The 22,959-nt window shown below is 37.3% G+C and overlaps 1 protein-coding gene across 1 annotated transcript; it reads left to right on the forward strand.

The window, feature by feature from the left end:
• Nucleotides 1–675: 675 nt before the first annotated feature.
• Nucleotides 676–20,804, forward strand: NREP (neuronal regeneration related protein). The gene is made up of 5 exons (XM_088054358.1): nucleotides 676–704; nucleotides 809–856; nucleotides 2,334–2,395; nucleotides 15,680–15,757; nucleotides 19,131–20,804. The coding sequence occupies exons 3-5, from the start codon at nucleotides 2,393–2,395 to the stop codon at nucleotides 19,251–19,253; spliced, it is 204 nt and encodes a 67-aa protein (XP_087910484.1). The 5' UTR covers nucleotides 676–704; nucleotides 809–856; nucleotides 2,334–2,392; the 3' UTR covers nucleotides 19,254–20,804.
• Nucleotides 20,805–22,959: the final 2,155 nt, after the last annotated feature.

A 22,959-nucleotide genomic window follows, 5' to 3' on the forward strand; every position in this document is an offset into this window, starting at 1 on the left:
GCCTCCGCCTCCCTCCCGCTCTCCTCAGATGCCCTTTGCAGGGTTATTATTACAGCTCGTGGCTGCGCTCCGCCTGCCCCCCCTCCCCGCCCGCCCCTCCGCGCTGCGCACCGCGCTGGCCGCGCTCCCCGCCAGGGCTGGCCGCCGCCCAGGGGTGCGGGATCCCTGCGGCCCGGAGCCAGCGCGCCCCGCTACCCGCTCCATGCCCCTCTCCATCGCCTTCTCCCCGCTCCATCGCCCGCTTCCCGCTCCCCGCTCCCAGCACCCGCTCCCCGCTCCACCGCCCGCTCCCAGCGCTGCCCCGGCGGGCCCGGCCGGCGGCGGGGCGGGCGCTGCCCGGTGCCTCCCAGACAGCGGGGGGAACGCGGGGCTGCGGATTATTGCAGACTAAGCAGTCTGGCGCTGCAGCATCGTGCGGGGGGAGGCGGGCGGGCAGGGGGAGTGTGTGTGTGTGTGTGTGCGTGCGTGTGTGTGTGTGTATGTGTGTGTGTGTGTAAAGGGGGGATGGAGCTGGCAGCTGGCCAGCTACCATCAGAATTAGCTCATTGTTCAATATAACCAGTGCTGGCAAGCAAAACCCAGCCCGGGAGAGGGAACGGGGGGGGGGTGGGAGGGGGGGAGCAGAGAGAGAGACTTTCCCCCATCCACCCCCACCCCTTTTTTATTTTTTTATTTTTTTTCTCCGAGGCTGCACTTTGGAAGAGGTGCAGTCATTCTTACCCACACCCCCTACCCTCTCTCCACTCCCCCAACTATAAATTCCCTTCTGTAGCATGCTGCCCTTTTGTAATCCACATTTGTGTTTCAGATCATGTAGAAAGGACAGAAAGTGAGCAGGGAGCGGGGGCTTTTGTCTGTAAGTATATGCAATTCCAATCCACAGAATTTTATTTTTTTTTTAATTAATCCCCTTTCTCTCCCTCTCCCCCCTTTCTGCTTTCTTCTCTCTGTTTCCCACTGTTTCTTTTCATTTCTTTTTTGATTTCTTTCTGTCCTTAGCTGGACTTTGCTGCAGCTTGGCTTTCCCCTCTCGGTGCACATTTCCAAACAGGCTTTTTTAAGGAAAATGAGAAAATGTGTAGTATATGTATCTAACTCTTTGTGCTTTAAGGCTGGATTTCTAGGCTGAGGATTTTTCTGCACACATGCAAGGGGAGATGAGAAGTGATTTTCTAAAATGTTTCCTTTTTCTGGGTTTTGCACTCCGCAAACACTAAAATGCATTTTTGAACCTAATGCACTTGGCTTTGTTAGCATGCATGCGAGGCTCTAGGATAGGTTTATCATCTCCTTTCTTCTCCCTTGTAAAACGAATCTCCCTCTTCTCCGCCCTGACACTGGATTCCTCTCAGGCTGCTGGGGTTTATTTTTGGAAAGCAGTCATTCTTGCAACAGCATTCTGTATTTTTGCATGTGCAGCAGTTAAATGTTGGGTGGTTCTTTTGAGAAAAAAACAAAACAAAACAACAAAACCAAAACAAACCATATTTTGCTGAATGTGTAGTGACGTGCTGCTTTTTCAAATATTTCTGTGTACGCTTATGGATATATGAGTTTGCAGTTTTAAATTCAATATGTATTTGTGTGTTTGTGTAAACATATGACTCATACCTAATTATATTTCATACATACATGCTATAGGTAAGAAATACGTAATAATAGAGGACAACTTTCAATTTATTTTTTTTTTATAAGAAAGCTGATAAAGGAGATATGCTACAAATTCAGTCCATTAAGAGAGTGATAATTTAAGGTAAACGAGGTAGGACCTACTCTTCGTTTTTTTTTCTCTCCCTGTTTAAAATAGGGTGTGTGTGTGGAATAGAGAGAGGGAGAAAACTGGAGGTTATGTAATGCAGTGCCATTTCCAAAAATACCTACTCTCTGGGCTGTTACATTCTGTTATACTTGTTCCTTGATTGCAAAAACCCACACTTAGTAGTATGCTGAGGACAATGGACCACAAATTACAGTAAACACTGACAGTTTTTTGTCCTCTTGACTGATTTTTACCTGTGTTAACCATTACGTATGGGGCTCTTCAGAAATATACCCAGTGCTAAGAATAGCACAGGGTTCTGCAAATCCAGGTACCAGGGATTCCTTTGTCCTATATTTAAGCCTACAGACCACTGAAGTGCAGAGGTGCATTATATATAAGCATATGTGTGGTTATAATAATTTGCATGACTTTAATCTTAACCACTGAAGCTTATACTTGGTTCACCCACTGTTATGCTGGCACAAAAAAACCCAAAACAACAACTTTTAACTATTGTGACAGTCAGAATTACTTTTTCCTTCATTTTTAATTTTTTTAAAATTGTTTTCAGATTGTTCTCCTTGTGCTACTTGAGAGAAACTGCAATCCCAGACTTAACAGAACCTAAAAATGGTAAGAATTAGTTGCTTTAGCAGAGTATCAAAAATGTTTTTTGTCAGTACAAACCTTATTTCCTTCTTCCCAATACTAATTTATAAATAGGACCGTAATGCGACATACTTTTTGAGGCTATGGGGACTTGCTATACAGTAACTGATGTACTCTGAAAAGCTCTTTATGTTGGATCTTTTATTTTCTTGCATTTTTTGAATAAAAATCTGAAATCTCTCTCTGTGCAGTAAGGCTTATTAATTGAAACAAGAAATATTTAAGTTATTGTGAAAGATACACATCATAATACATGCAGCAATACATGCAGACAAAACAATACCCGGTAATGCCAACACTAACACTTTTCTCCCAAAAAGAAGAAATAGGTGAATATTGCACTTCATAAGTGAAAAAGATTTAATGTTAGTCTGTCAGGGAAGTACATAAGGTACAAACTAAATTTTCTTACTAGGTTAACCTTCTGAAAACACTAACATTCTTTGTGACACAGTTCTGTTCTAGAAAAATGTTTAGGCCTCAAACCTGACTGAACTTACAGGCACTTGTTTGGAATGTGTTTAATGAACAACAACCTTCTCCTCCAGTGCTAATTATGTTTGTATTTTTATTGATTAAAGCCCATTTTTTATACTCTGAGCCACCACTGCTGACAAGCTCCTGATTTTAAGGACATGCATGTAAATACGGTATTCTCTGACTGTCTCAGAATCAGCAGGACAAAGATAACAGTATTTTCTTAGAAAAAGTGCTCAAAGTAGGCAGATTTTATTTAGATTTTTTTTTTATCCTATAGAATTCTTAGTCGAGGATGCAGCTATCTCAGAAGCATATCTAAATACATATGCTAGCAAAAATGTGATTATTTTGGATGCTACAGGATAAAATCATGATCAAACCTCTGCTAATTAGTATTGAGCAATGCTTTAAGTAACATTGCACAGGGCTTACATTAGCACAGAGTATTTTCCCCAGTGTGAGGTTCTGAGGGACACTCTTATTAAGATTGGGTAAATTGCATTAATATCATCCCTATCTGGTTCTTTGGAGTTGTTTAGATATGGGGGAGGGGTGATGATCAAAGAATGATTAAAATGAGAAAATATGTATTCTGTTATAAAGGCTTTGTTTTTGTTTTTGTCTCCTTGTTTTATATCATTTCTATCTGCAAAAATAAACTTGCAAATTCTGGAGTTTTAGTCTATTCTGGAACATACTTTCATCAAAGTGCTTTGCTCATCTGTATATAAATGAATAGATGGGGTGGGGAATTAAAAGGGAAATGATTCACTTAAACTGTGAATAGAAATCATGTTAAAATACATGTTGTTCATACAACTGTGGAATATTGGATAAGGCAACTGTTTTCCTACGAACACCAAGGTGACAATCAACCCACATTTTAGATGTTATACAGGCTGCTGTGGGCAATTTATGCCTATCTGTGGAACAAAAGATTATTTAAGTTTAGTTAGGCATAAAATAGTCACTGATTTCTAGCAGCAGATGGTTCTATAAATCCAGCAAGGTTCCTGTAGTAGCCAAAGAAGTCAGTTTTGTAAAGCCAGTCTGGGCCAGAACATAAAATACAACTTGAAGCTATCCAATTGGAAAAAATAAAATGTTGTTACCCACTTGTCTAGTCCCATCATTTGCTTTGCAGTGTAACATAAATACAAACTTCACTTAGCTGTTTTTAAAAGTTTCACTCCTTTTTTGTGATCAAAATGAAAATGTACTATTAGGTTTTACCCCAGTTTGCAAGACTATTTAAGATGTGATACTTGGCAGAATCTCCTCTCCTACCACCACCCTTTTTTTTTTTTTCTATTTCTTTCACTTCTGGCACACTAACACTGAATGTAATTCTAACTCAGACCAGTGACACACTTTCCTTGCAGCAGTGGACTTGTCTTTGGCATATATCTTCTTGTATTAACTGCAAGTGTTTCTCTAACCATTCTAATTTGCAAGAAGTACTCTTCTTTGCATAGCAACACTTTCTACACACTGAAATATGTGATGATGAAGGTGCTTACTTTATTTTTAATATCACAGTATGTGCAAAGGCTTTACTCTGCTCTCACTGGTCAGTGAAAATTTAGCTATTGTGTTTCAGTAGACTTAGACTTTAAAAAATGGTGGAAAATGGCCTTCTTATTCCTTTGCCAGTCTGAAAGCTCATTAATTATTTAGCTAGGCCTACAGTAAAATTTAAAGTGACTAGAATAAACTTGTTAAGTGAAAACAAATGAGTTCTTGGTTTAACTTCACTGTGTTACCCTCTTACTATCTTAATTTTCTTTTCTCATAAAGTGTTTCTTAAACATTTTAAACAGTAAAAGCAAGTTATTTAACACATTAGTTTTCAATGCTGTTCCTCCTTTTCCCAGACTTGGAATTAGAATTACCTGATCAATTAATCAGTCTTTCTTGCACTTGTTTAATAATAGTATCCTTAGTTTTAAGAGAAACAGAAAAGCAGAAGAGTGCACTTTCTATTATTCTTATAATTTTAACTCATGGACATTTTGCACCATCTTACACAAGGACATTTGTTGTTTGAAGATCTGTTCTTACTTCTGCATAATGTATTTCCTTAAGTGTCTACCTGAAGGAGGAAAGAGCCTTTTATATTGATATGCAATGTGTAAAATCCTGAGGTAACATAAGTGGTCTTTTAATTTGAAATGCTAGAATTTCTGCATACTACCTTTGTGGCAAGTGCTGAGTGTCATGTCAATGAAAATAAACTAAAATTTTAGTGCTAACAAGGGGAGAAAAAGGGTTCTAACTAAAAAAAGAATTTTTTAAAAAGAGTTTGTTTTAATATTTTTTTTTCTGCCCCATCCAGTCATTAAAAGTGATCCAATCATTTAAATAAAGGAACTTACTAGAAGAGTAGGAGTAAGGAAGTATAAATTCCAGTTTTCTGTAATCTCAGAGAAGGCTCCTACCAAAACCAGGAAAGGATTGTGTTTTGTGTTGGCTGTTTGTTTTGTTATGGTAAATATTAGTTTTTAAATAAAGAAATCAGACCATCATTTAAGAGACTTAGAGAACTGCTCTGTTTATTTGCTTCCAGAGCACTCAGGTGTGTCCTTTTCTCCTTCTTGTGGATTTTAATTTAAGTTCTGAGAGCTCACAGTGTCAGTGCTTAAGGAATTTAAACTGACAGCACTAATAATTGTGTATATTGGTAAACAGATCCTTAAGAATTTAATTTTGACTTTTCTGAAGGTAAACAGAAGATAATCTAGAGCCAATCATTAATTTGTGCCTGGCTTACCACAATGAGATAGCTTTCTTGTCAGGCTATTTTTTTCTGGGCTGGCTGTTGCACAGTATGGCTGTGTCATGCCAGAGTAAAAAGGCTCTGGAAGTAGGTCATTTGGGCTGAATGTTTCCTGTAGTGCATCCTTGCCTGAACTGCATCAGTTCTGAGGTTATTCTGCCATGTTTTGTCATTTACATTCCCTGAATTTTATAGTCTTACTTTGGGGAAAGGAGAAATAGGGGATGATAACCTTTAGGGGCAAAAACAGTTTGGAGAAAAGTTCTTTGTTAAGTCAGAGGGAGAGAAAAGACAGACTTCATTTGGTTGAAGAGAAAAGAATCACCATCCCATTTAGTTTTTTGTTTGTGTGGGTTTTTTTCCTAGTTTGTAGAGAAATTTATAATATCATTTACGTTAGGTGAAGATATTTATGAAGAAAATTTTGTGCTTAAGATTTCATCCCAGTTTAATCATTACTAACCTTTTCCCAGGGAATTACATGCAGGTGTCTTAACACATTCTGTGATTTTCTGTGCCCCTGGGCTGGAACAGCTCTTCATAATTTTAGGATTATTTGTGGAGAATGGAGTCTAGAATTGGTCTGGCAGAGGCAGGCATTATTTGGAACCTTTTATATGCTCTGAGAAAAAAAAAAAAAGCAAGATAATAAAATGAGACATTATGTCCAGCCTATTACTAGACACACACTGGACAAAAGCAGCTCTTGGTCTGGCATGAGAAAACTCATACCTGGTTGATTACTACCAAGCCTGGTACTGGAACTGGAATTGGATTCTCTATGGTAAGTCAGAGTCACACAGAACCTGGAGGACTGTCAGATCCTCTTTGGTTCATGTATAGCATGGGCAGAATTTGGTCAAGAGAAGTAATTGTGAGGAATGAAAGCAAAATAGTTTTGTCCATCTGAACATGTATATTGTGCTTTTTTATTGTGCTTATGTAATTTACATGTTATACATTGTGTGTAGTTTGCACAGTGCTACTTGATTGCTGAAAACGCAGGGAAAATTAAAGCTTTTCCAGCTTACAAAGTTTATAAGCAGAAATACAAAACAGTTTTTGCAAAGTTCTGTCAATCCACCTGTTCAGCTGAGCAGAAAACAAACCTTTACTTGATTATGAGTAGAAAAGCAGAGTTTAAAAAAAAGTAATTTTTGCCCAAAGCTATAGATACTGTGGATATTTCAGTGGTACAGCTCATATGCACATGAAAAGACAAAAGCTTTTTATATACTTGTTTCTATGCAGTCAGAAACATGCTCTGGGTGCTAAAATTTTGTTAATCTGCCCCAGCATACTCTATCTGAAACTAACCGTATTGACACATGGAAAGGGAGGTTTATGTAATACTAGGTCCAGGAAAAATGTTTACTAATTTCTTTCTCAAAGGCTGAAATTTTGGAAAATCAGAATTAGGAAGATACATCTAGTAACACTATAGATAGGATATTGATTTTTTAAGGCCTCGGATCTAAAACAATCAGTAATTTTTATTTTTTGCCTGACCTTGCTATACTGCTGCTTCATACCTGAATTCAGATCCTTGTATATGCTGAAGAGATGGGAAAAGGATGACAATTATTTCTAGAACAACTTCATAAACATAATTCGGTTTGCATCATTGACTGGGACAGGATATTTTAATAAACATAGTTTTAACTATTTGTATTTTGGTTTTATTTCAAATATTTTTTCCCCTCATTAAACCATATTGATTGAGGGAACGATCTTCAAAGGTGCAAAAATATTATTTTCAAATGTTTAATGTAGAATGATAGTATGAATCATTGTTTGACATGCAATTAGATTTGGACTTCTGGTCTGGCAAATTCACAGTAGCACTGCTGAATGAATCCCTCTGTACATGTTGCTGGGAGGATTCCTGATGTTTCCTTCTGTAAATACTGCATTAAAACAAGCAAGCAAGCAAGCAAAACCAACCTGCCCTCAGAATAAGTAGGATTTTCTCATCCTCTGGGAAGAAGTGTCTCTGGAATAATTTTGTTAACAGTAACCTGATTATCTCTACTAGCTTGGCACACTTATGAGGGAGCAAGTTGAAAAAGTTGTAAGAAATCTGTGCATCCTCACGGGAGGTGGTAAAAGCCTTGGCTTAGTACACATATTGTCAGAAATAACCCCTGGCACCTTCCAGCACTGATGTTTAGACGGCACACGTTGACACCACAGAGCTACTTAGAAAGGTCAAGTTAGAGAGAAACAAATCTTCCTTCTTTGCTTTAAAATGACTGTAATAAATCTCCATCATGAAAGAGTATGGGTTTACACAGCTCCTTAGATGAGTCCCAGAACCTACAGATATTTTATCACTTTTATCCTCCAGAACATCCATCATACATTTTGTGGTTTTGTGTCTGGAGTAACACTTAGCTGCATCACCATCTGCCTAGAAGAGGCTGGTAATAGGGAGGCTTCAGGTAAATGTACCACACTGCTTTCAAGCACTTGTTAACAATCAGTTGCCCTCATTATATATCTTTTAATGAGATAAGTAAGAATTGGCTCTACAATGTGGTTCTATCTCCCATTTCCAAGAGTATGGCTGGGGCTGTTTAATACTTGCCTGCAAAACACTGCTTGGGCAAGGGGCTGGCACCTGCTGAGGGGAAAGAAGGGCTCTTGTGGCTGGGCTCTGCAGGAGCAGTGAGCTTACCTGCACGTGGGGAACACATCCCTGCATCTTCTGCTCATCTCTTTGGTATGTAGGGAAAATCCTGTTGAAGTCCAAAGCAGTCTCTTGAGCCTTCTGTAAGTTACAGCATTCAGGCCACTAATTTAGAAAACATATAGGAAATTTTTAAAAAGAAACACTTTTTTGGGGGGGAGACTGCTTGGTATATATATTTTGTCTACCCAAAGAGTGGAGGGACAGGTCTGAGAGGGCACACAGGAGAAGCATTATTCTGGTCTGTCTCTTTTCCTGTTCTTAAGGATTTCCTTACTGGCCACTTTTCTTGCTGGACTTTCCCTTAAGATCAAAACTCAATAGAGTGAGGACAATGGACTAAATAGAATTTTTGGTCAGCCTCTGACCATGCTCCTTTTCTTCCTCCTCTGTAGCTCAAGTAATTTGTCCATGTCAGGTATGAAACTACTGAAAAACAACTATGCATCCTTTGGTCCAGAATTTTTTGCTGCCATGCTGTGTGCCCACCTGAGTTTATAACAAGAGACTTGCTTATGCATTTTGTTCTGCAGTTACCATTAGGCGTAGATGCAAATAGTTACTAATTAAGGTCTACCTTATTGCACTTGAGGAGCAAATTACAAGCTCCTAAGTAATTAACTGAGAACTAGAGTATTATTTCAATTCTCAGCCTTGTTGCTGTTGTTTTTCTGTGTGTTGCATGTCAAGGAAAACAAAAAAAAATACTGTAGTACAGAGACAAAATAAATATGTGGGGCTGCACTGGGTTCTGAGTTTGGTTTTCTGGATGGCTGATCTGCTTATTTTGATTTCTGTAATGTTTTGCAGTTTTGGAGAGCATACACAGAAATTTACTAAAGGAACAAAGTAATTTGCAGCCATTATATTTCTTGATGGAACTTTCCACATAATATACATTTTCTTTTTATTTTCTCTGAAATAAATGTATTCTTTCTCTTTCAAGAAGGGCAATACTTTGTTAATGAGCATCTTAGTAAAATTCATTAATTCAGTAAGAAGTTGGAGGAGCATTTATGACTGTTCACAATGTACTGCTTGATTTTTTTTTCTCTTATTCTCTGTATGCATGGTAAATATTAACAATGTTTTGCAATCATTTTTGTGTATTAATGAAGTAAAAAAGCAGCATGACAACACTGCTTCAGGATTTATTCTAACTGGTGCAGGAAAGCGAAAATTGATCTCACTTCTTTACATTCTTTACATTTACAAAATTGCTTTACATTCAGGTGGTGTAGAGTGGATACCTCCCCAGGGAAAGTTAGAAAGTGTTTTCTATAACTAACCTCATTCAATCACATTTGTTAGAATACAGTTCAAGTTTCTGTGGAGGGGTTCTTACTAGATAACAAATTGGGCAGAAGTCTTATATATACATATATATATATATATATATATATATACATATACATATACATATATATTATATATATATATATATATATATATAAGTATACATATAAAACATACACTCTATATGGATGAGGACAGGAATGAGTGTCTAGAAGAAGCTGATACAGATAAGCCAAGGTAGAAGACTGCATAGGAGCAGACACTTCAGGGTAACCTCAAGAATAGATACTTTAAGAACAACAAAGGAAACAACAGATGACGATGGGTTTGTAGGAGAAGCTTTTCCATTAAAAAAAAAAAACAAAACTATTTCCAAGGTCACTTCCTTCTGCTGGGTAGGCAAGGAGCAAATTACATCCTATTCTGAGAAATTGACAGAAATTGCAGAAGAGATGCAAAAGGACTGCAAAAATCCCCAAATACCTAATAAATAAACTTTATAATTCACTTGCAGTGTGGAGAGGGGGATGCAAGGAAAAGCTTACTTGTCTCATTTAGGCCTTTTCATCTCTATGTGGTTGTGAGTTTGAGTCATCAGATGGGGAGGAATAAAAAGCAGCAGTAATGTCTTACCAATGAAAAGGAAAAGACATCAAAAGATGCTGATGCAGAGAAGTCAAAGGCAAATTCAGGTGTACAGCTGTCTTGCCATTCTCTGCTGATGTACTGCCAAGTATTAATTATCATTGCAATGGCAGGTAAAGTCTCACAAAAGGGTGTGCCACTTGGAGCAATCCCAACTGCAGGATCATGATGTAATTTTTCATCAGTTCTCTCAAACCATTTATCTAACCTTCTTTACCGTGTGGAACTAACAACTGAAATAAATGTAAATTATTGATTTTCCCCACTGTTTTTTTGATGTTCATGGTACTGATGTGAAAACCAGGGATGACAGAAAAATCTGCTGCCCTGACAGGATACTGAAATCATGAACTCAGGTTATTTGGGATGACTGTCACTGCATCTCAAGCAGAGGCTCAGACTCGTGATGCAGAGACACTGAAAAAAGCAAACAAGTTCACAAGTTCACAAAAATTGTCAAGCCTCACATCTGCTAAATCACACTTTCACAGCATTTTTAAATTACTAAGCTAAAGTAATGAAGTTGCACTTTCATTTGAGTAAATTTTGGTTTCTGCTGTTTGCACAGGGAAAGCTTCCTCAGTGAGCCTGTTCCAGAGTCAGCCTATCGCAACAGTAGCATCCCATTTCATCATGAGCACAGCTTCTTAAATATAACAAAGGCTCATCAAAACTTCAAGGACTCCTTGAATTTAGGAGTAATGATGAGTACTCTTGATGTAGCCTTGTCATTGCCCTCTCCAGAAGATCTGGAAAATAAAAGCTGTGACTGATAGAATACTGCTACCCAACTAAACTCTTATAAAGCAGCCACCTTTCAGCTGAGAGTTGCTGTATGTATTAAATCTTGTGTGCTAGGTTAGGAACACAGTGGATATTTGTATTTTATACTTTCATAATATCCCCCTTACAGTCTTAAAAATAAATTACTGAGGATGGGAACATTAGTTTACCCCTTGCACTGAAGCAAAGACTTTGATTCTAGCACAAGCTTTCCCTCCAGTTTGGTTTAAAAAGAATAAGTGAGGTTTTCATTTACAAAATTATTTATTTAGTGCTTGAACAGTGGTGCAGTAAGATTGTTTATGCATTTGGATTGTGATTGTGGGATGTTGGGTAGAAAGAAAATGTTTTACTGCAGTGGGAGGCATTTCAGGGGATTGAGAAGTACATGGTAGGATGTGCTGTGAAAAGTACATCTACAGCTCAAACTAGCTGTCAGCTAAGAAATTTTAAAGAAATGTGGGTACAGAAATGAGGAGCAGTGTTCCTTTTTGGCTATACAGCCAAAAGTGGCTATACAGCCCACTCTCAGGAGGAGGGTGGCCTCTCTCCTTCTCTGCTCTGGATTAAGCACAGAGGGCACTCAGTCCTCACAGCTGTACAATGTCATTTTGGTGCTGCAGAGAGAATGAGAATGCTTTTCTTTCCTTCTTTTCCACACACACCTCTGGTCATTCTACTCCCATGTTCCTCAGCATGTGGCCATTGGTGTCTGCTATTACACTGCTAAGCCATATAGTAAATTTTTTTCTTATAGTTTTTTTTTTTTCCCCTTTCCTAGGTAGGCTACTGCAGAGTTGTTGGACATGGTCACCTTTTATTTGGAATTAGGACCTACAGTACTTGTCATCATTTCCTTTTTGTTTTCATTCCCCCTGCATCCAAATTGCTTTATAAGACAAAGAAGTTACCTGAAGATTCTCTAAAAGGTGGTTGCTGATTTATTCAGAGCAGTTGCTCTTCAATAAACTTTTAGTTAAGAAATCAACAGTGCAGTTGAATACCACTGTAAGTCCTGAATGAGATTTGATTACAAGAATTTAGTGATGGTTCACATGGGGAAAAAAGGAAAAAAAAATCCAAGGACTTTCTCAATTGTTTCTTAATTATAAAAACCTTGGGAATTCTTAACAGGAGTATGCTCATTTTAGTAAGTTTAGCATACCATAAATCTGGGAATTTTTTCCTCTTGATGAATTTATCTGAATGTTTGAAAGATGCTCTTAGTGAATAGGGACAAAAAGTGGGTACCAAATCAATTTTAGCATTTTGATGTGACTAATAGTGTATGCTAAGTTCAGCTCTGTTGAAATTGTTTTAAGGCTGGACAAAAGATTGTGCTCCCCTACCATTGTTTTTAAGAAAACACAGCTTAAAATGAAATAACCTAGGAATTAGAATTTTGAAATGTTGGTAAAACAGAGCAAGAGCAAAAGAATTTCTCAGTCTGTTGGCCAAAGGAGTAAAGTAGACTGTAGTAGACTGTACTGGTTTTGGGAAAAAAAACCCCAAAAAACTAAACAACCCAGAAGAACTATCAGTAGTTCTGCAATGTGAGAGAGCCGGTAAACAGACTAGGCATTTCTTTTCCTCCACTTCTGCTCTTGCTTTAATATTAAATTGTATTATTTGTATTTTTTCAGGAGACTGGAGTCTACAAAATTGAAAGCATTCTCATAGAGAACCCAAAATTCCCAGTTTTCAAGTTGGCCTCAATGTTTCAGGCAGAATTGCATAGCAGAGTCTCAGGTAGCCCTTCCCAGATTTGACAGCTCATGGATGAAGCTTCCTGGCTTAACTGTCTGGCTAACGAGGATCAAACACTGAGGCTATCAGTGTGACTCAGCATTATGCAGACTTGTAGTAACTGTGGTTTTCAATCCATCCTAAAGCTCAGTAATTCTGTTCTGAATCCTGATACTTTGGTTATTTAAGCCAAGCCTGCACTTGCATAACAGTCACACAGGAAGTACTAAGAAATGAAAATTTGGTGTGTATCAATGAAAGCATTTATTTAGAAGTGTTTGCTTCATGCTAACAGCTGGAATGTTGTAACCCTTACATCCTACTCTGTAATGGAGCAATGCTTTCCTCTCTCTCATAGCTCATCTTGCAACATTTATATCACTAATTTTGCGCTGCTGTAACTGAATTAATGTTCTACATGTTTTTCTAATACCTTAGTTATCAGTATATTTGAACTTCCAATTAGTTTCTGCATTTATAAAGCACAGCAAGAGGTCATGTTTTTGTTTTTGTTTTGTTTGTTTTGTTTTTTTCTGGTGAATTAAAGTAAATATTCAGTGAACTTTTCTACATCAGCATCTTTGTTTCCATTCCAGAATGTTCCTCCACTTGGCCAGATTCTAAGGCATGATTCTCCAGCCTTTCAGCATTACTCTCAAGGCAGATACCTAAAGTTCTTTGTCCATTCAGGACTCTGGTACAGTCATAGCAGAACAGTCACTTCATGTGAAATAGTCCATATGATTATTATCTATCAATATGGGCCTTAGTATTTGCTTTTGAAGAAGAAAAAAAGGATAATATTGGTGGGTTTGTTTGTTTGTTGTTTGTTTTTTTTTACAGAGAACTATTGCAAAAGATAGTATAGGCATTATGTGGTGTATTTTGCAGGTGGTGGTAGGATTTGGGGTTAATTTTTTTTAACCCTGGAGCATAGTTGTGAGCCCAATTTACACCTTTTACCTCCTGCCTCATTCCCAAAATCCACCCTCAAACTGCAATTCCTCCAAGTTTTTATGAATTTAATTTGAGGATTCCTTTCTTTTTCATCTAACTTTGGGTGCTTATTTTATTCCTATTAGGTTATTCATAGGGATAGCACGGCCTATAGGCTAACCTAAATACACCTCAGACTCCATGGAAAATATAGAAGTTTGTATTGATGATATTGACTAATTCTGTATTCTGGTGCTTATGTGAGCCTCCCATATACATTTTGTATACTTTGCTAGTGCGAACAGCACGTTCTGTGGTAGAGCTGAGCTCCTATTGCTATTTCCCACCACGAGTTTTCAAGCAGAAAGGATGACTACGCAATGAAATCAAGACATGTTTGCAGAATGGGTAACCAGTGATTAAAAATAGCAACAGAAGATCTCAGACATTACTTTCTGACTTTTGCATGTATCTTTCATGCAAATGTTTCAAATATTCAGAGCGAACATTGACCCATTTCACAGAGTGCACTGTGCTACACATTGGTTATTTTATGTCAAACACACCCAGAGAGCAGAACTGGTTTGTCTGAGACCTCAGACATGAAACAAATCTGTTGTTTTAACCCATGGGAAGTGCTGTGGTTTGTAGTGCAGAAAAGCATGGGACACTGTACAAAGCAGGTACTGCCTTGAGCTCTGTGTTTTAAATTTCTCTCTGTCTCCTGCATTATAGAAGAGCTCAGTATTTTCTCTTGGGAAGAGGATTTAAGTAATCTTCCAATAATTTCTTTAGGATAGAACTAGTCCAGTTCTGATAGCTCATAGTCAACATGCACCTCCACAGAAATGAAAACTTTTCTCATGTTTCAATATATGCACAGGAGCAAGTGGGTGAGTAAAACCGGTCCAGCATTTACTTAACTGACAATGAAAGTTTTGATTCCCAAAGTGCAAACAAATCTGAATAGTATAATTTATAATGGCTAGCTCAAAATGCTGACAGTTTGACATCCCAGCACCATGTAGAGAGTTCAGTTCACCAAACACAAGAGCTCAGGAGAAAGATCCAGCAAGAAAATAAATTTAAGAATTTTTGTAACATGTAACATGTACCTGACCACATCAGTGTTTCTGAGGCTGAGATGAAAAGATATTCTGATCTTCATCTTGAAGCTGAGAGGTATTAGCTTGGTATTTATTCACTTTAACCTCCACTGTAGTCAGTGCCCAACTTTAGATCTTAACCTATTTTACATAGAAAAAATTTCCTGTAGACATAGTAGGACAGCACCTTAACTGTTAAATCCTGCTGCCAGCTATTTTACTGTATGTGTTTTATAATGTGTTGGAATTTCTTTAATGCAGAAAATACAGGGAGCTAACACAGAACTGTAATTGTTTCAATGATCTTACAAAGTTACACATTCTAGTTCACCACTCCTTGTGAAAGGATATCAATGCTGCGGTGCTCTTGTCACCTGCAGTCTTCAGCAAAGATAATGAACTTCATTAAACAGCCCTTTACCAGTGATCTCTGGCAGAAGGGAATGGACATGTTTTCTCACAATATCCTCAGCAACCTCATTAGTACAGACATCCTTTATAAAGAATTTATTGGAGAAATTTAAAAAATATCCATCCTTACTCTTTAAATTTTTTTATTTTTTTTAAAGGTGCCTGTTGAATGTAGATAAACATAAAACAATATAGTTGGAATGCTCTAGGGACAGATGTTGTCATGGATACAAAACACATGTACTAAACATTAAATACTCTGGGCCAAGTTCTACTGACATTAGACTTGTTTTATTGATGTGGTCTGTCACATGAGCACCATTGCATTCAATGAATCTCTCTTTGTTAGTAAGATCTTATATATATTTATGTCACTACAGGTTTATCAACCAGGTTCAATGACTTGGGTAAACCAGAAGATCTTTCCAACCAGCCGTGGGGATGGGGGATTTCCAAAGGTAAAGTTATTTATGTAATTTCTTTTGTATAATAAATAGTTTGCTAAAATGAAAGTTTTCAGAAAAAAAATAAAAATTGAAAGTTCAATGGATTTAATTTTAAAACCACTTCAAGAAAGAAGCCAACTCTCATGATTTTATCATAAGTCTCATATTACTCTGTTTTTCTTAAAGCCTTGGCTCCTTGCACCATGCAGTTAACTGAAGATCTCAGTTTTCATTTTGTAATTATGTTTTTACCCTTCAGGCTTGCAGAAAACATGGACTCTTGCTGGCTGCACACCAGAAGGAAAACATACTAATTTTCAAAGGCTCATATTTCTTAAGCCTGTCTCATGATTTTACAAGTTTGACATCTGAGTTTTGAATGTTTAATTTTGGCAATGCTTTCCTAGCAATGCAGATGAAAAAGTCAATGATAATGCAGCAGGAGGAACTGGGTTGTCTTTCATTGAGTACCTTGCTTGTGCTTTACCTGGCTTGAGCAACAAGCATACAAAGTGTGGCAGTTTTCATCTGAGTTTGACAAGAAATACCACAATATAAAGGCAGAAGGTGTGGCTTATCAGAATGCATTAATAGGATTTTACTCTGTTACCTTTACTAGTTTAATAAATGTGAAACTGGACATGGAATTCCAGTAGTGAAAGATAGCAGATTACACAGAACCATGTGATGTATATGTTTTATTTTCATATTCCCTTTTAATTACTGGCTCAAGAAGGTAAGTAAAGAAGACAACACATGGAAAATTGTTTTAAGTTTCAGTTATTAACAAGGCTTCTGCTCCGTTAACAAAACTCTGCTGCAGTTCCATATGGGTAACACTGTACATTCCTCTACACTTTTTCCTCTGCAATTTCTAAAGTTTATGGGTGGGCTATTTGCAGCCTCATGTGCCAGTCTTTAAACTAACATATACTGCAGTAGTGCCATTCTTAGCGTTGACAGTATTCCAAAAGTTCAGCTGAGAAGGCTGGTAGCAGTGCCAGAGCATGACTAATGTGCTCTATAGGGTCATATTTACATCAAATTAATTTGCTAATTTTATGAATCAGCTGTGTGTTAACTAGACAATTTTTATTCAAAATGTTGTTAGAAGTTTTCAGTAAATTGTCATTCATCATTAAAAGTTTCTCCTGAAGCACAGGAATGAGGCTGTGCACTATGTGCAGCATAGCAACAATGCTGCATTATATTGGATTTATGAATAGCTGGGGGTTTATGCTGTACATAGCTTAAAATAAAAGTTTCTCAGAAGGGATAACAGTTTCTCAACTAGCCAAAACATATTATAAATCTTTTTCCCCTTTCAAGTCACTGGATTCTTGTTTTTAAAGTGCATTTTTTTTCCTAGCCTTTATGTAATTCTTCAGAAGATATTTGGCATGTGCTGGTGCAACAACCAGTTTTTAGAACTACCTCCAAATTTTATTTCACAACTGACATTCAAAAGCAACTTCAATATTAATTGCACATAGTCCAGCTTCCAGCAGAGCATCATCTTTAGCAGAAACTGTACATCTTTGGAAAATTCTTTCATTTGAACTATAAAATAGGATAAATTGGTGAAAAAAACTGCAGAAAGTTTCTGTCCTCCAGCTGAGCACTTTTATCTACTCAATGGTAAACAGCTTGAACTTCTGAAAGAATAAAGTAAAATTGATAGATTTTTAAAAACTATTATTTGAGCTAAAAGTGTTGGGTTGTTTTTTGTTTTTTTTTTTTTTAATTTTATTTTCATACAACCAATGAATGTAAAAGGCTTCAGTTCTTAATGACAGTTTATTTCCAGACCTAGAAGGGTCACATGTAACTTTCTATCTCATGATTGTATGGCAGGATTTCAGGACTGAGATTGTTTTCACAGCTGAAAAGGAACTGCCCAACACAATGCTTTTGGAAATTTGCCCAGACCTTTGGTCTGTGTGGTGTGCCTGTTTGCATGTGAAAGTTTCTAGTTTTCCCTTCATATCCTTTAATGATACACAAGTAGCAAATTTAGTAAAACAAAAATAAGTAGAAATACTACCATGAGGATAGAATTTTCTAGAGTACTGTAAGGAACCATGTTTGTGTAGTCACTAAAATTTAAAATTTATTTTCTCATTTTGAAATTCTTGCAAAATACCCATATTGGCTCTAGCAAATATTTGTTACAACTCCTTACTCTTCTGCATATGTACTGACCAAATTCTGCTCTTTTCCTCCATTTCTTGATGCCCCAAAGGAGCAGGTCACCAGCTATCTCCAGGAAGGGATTTTGCTCTGTGCTCAGCCTGAAAACCGCTCCTGTGTGCAGTGCAGAACCCCATGGGGAGCTCATTTGCCTAAAATTTAGAATTTATCCTGTACACTGGGATGAAGACAGTGGGAGAGCCATGGGATGGCTTCATTCCCAGCACAAGTAAATGTAGCAAGTATGAACACCCCAGCGAAAATTCTGGGTTTGAAGAGCCAAGAAAGGAAAATTGCTGAAAATTGCATTTTATTTGTCATTGGGAAACTGCCATGTGTTTAATTCTTAATTCAGAAATTCACAACTGTCACATCAGAAAAAAAAAAACAAAAAACCAAACTTGGAGAAGATAACTTTAATTTCTTAAACAAAAATTGGTGTTGATATTATGTGACAAACACATCCTAAACAATATGAGCAATAAAACACCTTTACGATTCTTACCACTTAAACACAAAAAACACACATTTTTTTTTTCCCTTAAGATATATTACTAGCTAAACAAATTATTTTTATTTCAGATTCCATAGTGACATATCATCAGCAAAGTACTTTAGGTATTAGGTGCTTAGCCTTTAGGCTTCATTCTGAGGCTTAAAATGAAACATATATGTGAATGCTGTTTAAACTTTGCTGAATAGGCACAGTTAATATGTATGGCTAACAAAGACCTGTCTGAGGCAGCTCGCTCATATGGCACACCACTTCCTTACCTACTCAGAACAAGAAAACAAAGCAGTGTTTTTAGTGTGCTCTTTTTGACAGATTATTATAGGAAAGTGACTTAGTGTATGTTGGTTAAACAGTAAGGTTTTTGAAAAATTGGATATCTAGCCTGGGAAAAGTTCTCTTAGTATTAAGATCATCTTTCATAAATAAGATGCACTTTTATGTTGGATCTTTTGCATTTTTTGCTGCTAGGACACATTAATTCCTGCCCAAGTGGAATGTTTTTCTCAGATGCTGCAAGAACCTCCTGGTTTTCAACCAACCCTTTGCTCTCTGCAGCATCAGGTGCTTCAGTCATCTTTAGAACATGAACTCAATATAGGGAACTATGGAAACTTTATGATGAGAGAAGGGAGCACCCCAGCAAACAGAAGCACAACTAATACCACTTTCTCCTCTCCACAGGGAAATCTCCCTATCTCAAAGGAAGTGAATCGCAAGAAAAGTGAGGTGGAGGGGACATCCCTGGCTCCAGCAAGTGGCCGTGGACAACATTTCACCAAAATCAATTACCTCTACTCTTTTTAAACATAATTTCTCCATTCATATTACATATGGTGTATGGGTTTGATGAGGTCATGGTGTCATATATTGGAAATTGTTTCTGTGTAAATCATCAAGTGTAAGAAGAAACTACGGGACTCTGAGCCTTGCTTTAGAGAATAACAATGGACAAACATGTACCATAAAAACTAGTTTTTAACATTCTAACTCAAGCGAAAGCTCTCAGAATTTCACACTGTGAATCCATGTTTACAAACATTACAGGTGGGCCCTCAGGCCTGGTTCTACCACAGCAATGTCTTTCACTACTCAAACTCCACAGCTCACACACAACCGGTAAACCACTCTCTCCATTTCCACCAACCCAAACTGCTTCTTGCAGAGGCTGAGAGTCCCCCTTTTTTTTCATTTAGATGTAACAAGCCTAGTAGTTTATTTTCATTGATGGTCTGTATATCTCTATATTTTATCCATGTACTCTTTTGATGTATAGAAGTAGTATGAAACTCATGGTTTCCTTGTGGTAAGTGATCGTGATGCTGCCACGGGATTTGAGACACTGATGAATGGTGCTATTTTGGACTTTAAATATGCTCCTTGGCAAGGTAGCTCTGATGGAGTTATTTTTTATTTCCATGTTCTGAGAGGGTGTTGGTACTTTGTTTTTCTGAATGTTGTTCTTTAGACTGGACTGACTTGTTTACTTGTGTCTTCAGTGTGGCTTTCTTATTCAGTGCTGTAGGTGAGTAACTACTTATAGTGTACAAGTGAGGAACTGATTCCCTATCAGTGTCCACTCACAAACATGCAGTTATAGTGGGAGCAATCACAAAACTGTAATTTTCGTAAAATCTCCTTTCTGACTCCTATCCACCTTATGGAGAAAGATGAGCAATAATTTTCCACCAACTTCTCAAAATCTCTTGATTTTTGTCTTTTTTTCTTACAAGCCTTTTTTAAAGAAGGGACAAGTTTTAATGTCCTCTTCAAATCCATAAACTAGGGGATATAGTAAGAAAAATACAGCAAATTTCTGGGAAGAGAAGTCCTAAAGGGGAAAGAGTACATTTCCACAATACTGTCAACATGTGGACTTTACATTTTTGTTCTTGCTCCCAATCTAATATAAATACAAAATAACACAAACCACAAAACTAAGCAGTATCATCTACTCATGGAGTGTTGTTGTGTTAGACACAGTCTGAAAGCCCACCTTAATTTTTTATATAATTCTGTCTTTTAGCTATTCCTTTTACAGGGCAGGCCTTGTTCTGAACTGTCTTAGCTTCTGACTGTTAAAAACCAATGCATGCACTGCACTTCTAGATTACTTTCCTTTCCCTACCTTCTGTATCCCTTTCCTTGTACACTTTCTTTTCCAATAGAATAGATACGTCTGCTGTGCTGTATATAGAGCAAGAAGTAATATTCAACAGTTGTGGCATTTATGTATAGTTGCAGCTGTGTACTGCTGAAAATGCAGGCTTTTGTAACAATGTGATCTTTAATAATGCAAGTACCCAATGTATTTTAGCTATTTTAGTAGGTTTTGTTCAATAAATATGCAAGCTCTAAGGGTGGCTGTGATGTGTCTGTTTCCTTATTACAGTTAGGGCAGGGTTCCAGTTACCATTTGTTTTCACCTGTTCTTTCCCTGAATCCTGAGGTTTGTTTCAGGAATGTCTGCTCAAGTAAAAGGTGATTTCTTTTGCTTCTTGCTAAACAAGAGCTATCAAGATAACCTAAATGCCAGACCTGGATCTGGCAAATGATAGCTTGCTGGACAGTGGCAGTCAACATACTTGGCTTCCTACACTGCTGAGTGGCTGGGTCAGATGTGACACTCGGTGCCATTTTTAGTAGCCCCAGGAGGACACTCTGGGGCTGTGCATGGCAAATACAATATGTTTCACTTACCACCTCTGGTAAGCTGAATTAAAAGGTAATTTCACATGTGTGGGTAATGTGGTTTGGAATAGTGCTGATACAGTCCTCTCTTAAAAACACTTTATTGGTGGAAAAATAGCACACACTTTGCTAAGTTTTAGAACATACATTGTTTTCATTATAGTATAGATAAAGCAGAGACAAAGATTATTTAATATATGCTATGATTAATAGAAACTTCCAGAATAAGCAAAGATGGCATACACTCCTGCATCTGCAATAGTGGCTGTGGCATACACATAGTGTCAGCTTCTTAAGATTTTTTAAAAAAGGAAAAAAGTTATTATGCATTAAAAAAAAAAAAAAAAAAGCACAAGGCCATTTTAAAGAATGTCCCCAGGACTTAATACATGTATTTTCACCTTTGGAATAAAGTATAAAATTATATAAATAGAATTAATAGGGGAAAAAACTGCAGAGTATGTGTCTCACAGTCACTTGTTTCAGAACACCATGACCAGCTACTTTTTTACCTACCTCATTAAATAATCATTTGTGAAATGGACTAGTAAGAGTATTTTGAAAGCATTATGGTCAAATAAATTGATTCAGGAAACACTGGTTCCAACTTCAAACCTTTTTATAACATATCATGGAGTATCTGGCAAATCAATATTTGTCCCTCAGCAAATCAAGCAAAAAATAAAACCCCAGAGATGAATTCTAAAAAATAGGATTAGTAATGAATAATTGCTTTCATAAACCATTTTAAGCTATGAAGATAAAATCACTAACTAGGAACTAACTGTTGTTACAACTGAGCATATTTTAAATTAAGAGTAGGGCAGAATAGTATGTGTTATCAATTGAACTACATACTAAAAAGCTGCATCATTAATTACCACATGCTGAAAACATTAATCCTTACACCTTAGAGTTTGTGTCACCAACAGCATCCTGAGGATGTGTATTAAAAAATCTGATTCATATTAATCTTTTCATTTTATTCATTTTATTCTTTGGAAGCTAGCTAAATTCTGTCTGCAAGCATATAAAACATACGGAAAAGAACCATAAAAAATTTAAGTCAATAATACTTTAGTGCCAGACTCCAATTTAATTTTCACTATTAAAGCTGTAATACCATATTACAAAAAATAAAAAATAAAATCAATATTCTACATAAGAAGTTCAAACAGAAAAAGGAAATTTTAACAGAATGGAATGAGCCCAGATCTGTCTCATCAACATCATGTTCTTGTGAGTGAAACAAAAACCCTGAGTTTAACCAGCAATCCAAATGAAGTAATGGTTTAGCACCACTGAGCAATAGGAAGGATACAGCTGGAATAAGACATCCTCAGGTTCCCCAGCTCAGAGAACACTGGTACACAGTGGCAAGTGCCCAGGGAAAAGCAGCAGGAGTGGTGTGAGCAATGGCAGAGACTGTGGCTGGTGAGGACTGACTGAAGCAAACAATCTGGTTTAGTCCCACGTGAAGTTAAGGAGCTGCTTTTCACAGGGGGAGTGCAATACCTCACTACTTGGAAAAGACTTTGGAAAGTCAAAGGTGGAAGGCTCAGAATGTGCTCAAGAAGTAGCCAAAGGAGAGGTTATCAGTGCTTATCTGAGACCTTCCAGATGATGTTGGGTCTGTTACCATTTGTTATCACCAATAACTCAAAGCCAGATGATCCTACCATGAAGTAAATGAAATTTCTGCCTTTCTGAAGTTTCCTAAAAGCTTCCTTGGCAAACACAGTGTGGGCCCCAAACACTTCCAGAGCTATTCACACAAGACTTTCATTTCCCATTCACTTACCACAGGCTGAGTCCAAGAGGC

Source organism: Pseudopodoces humilis, chromosome 4, assembly GCF_049639895.1.
Source record: "Pseudopodoces humilis isolate 2021_Gansu_Grassland_sample_001 chromosome 4, ASM4963989v1, whole genome shotgun sequence".
In the NCBI taxonomy this organism is placed as follows: Eukaryota; Metazoa; Chordata; class Aves; order Passeriformes; family Paridae; genus Pseudopodoces; species Pseudopodoces humilis.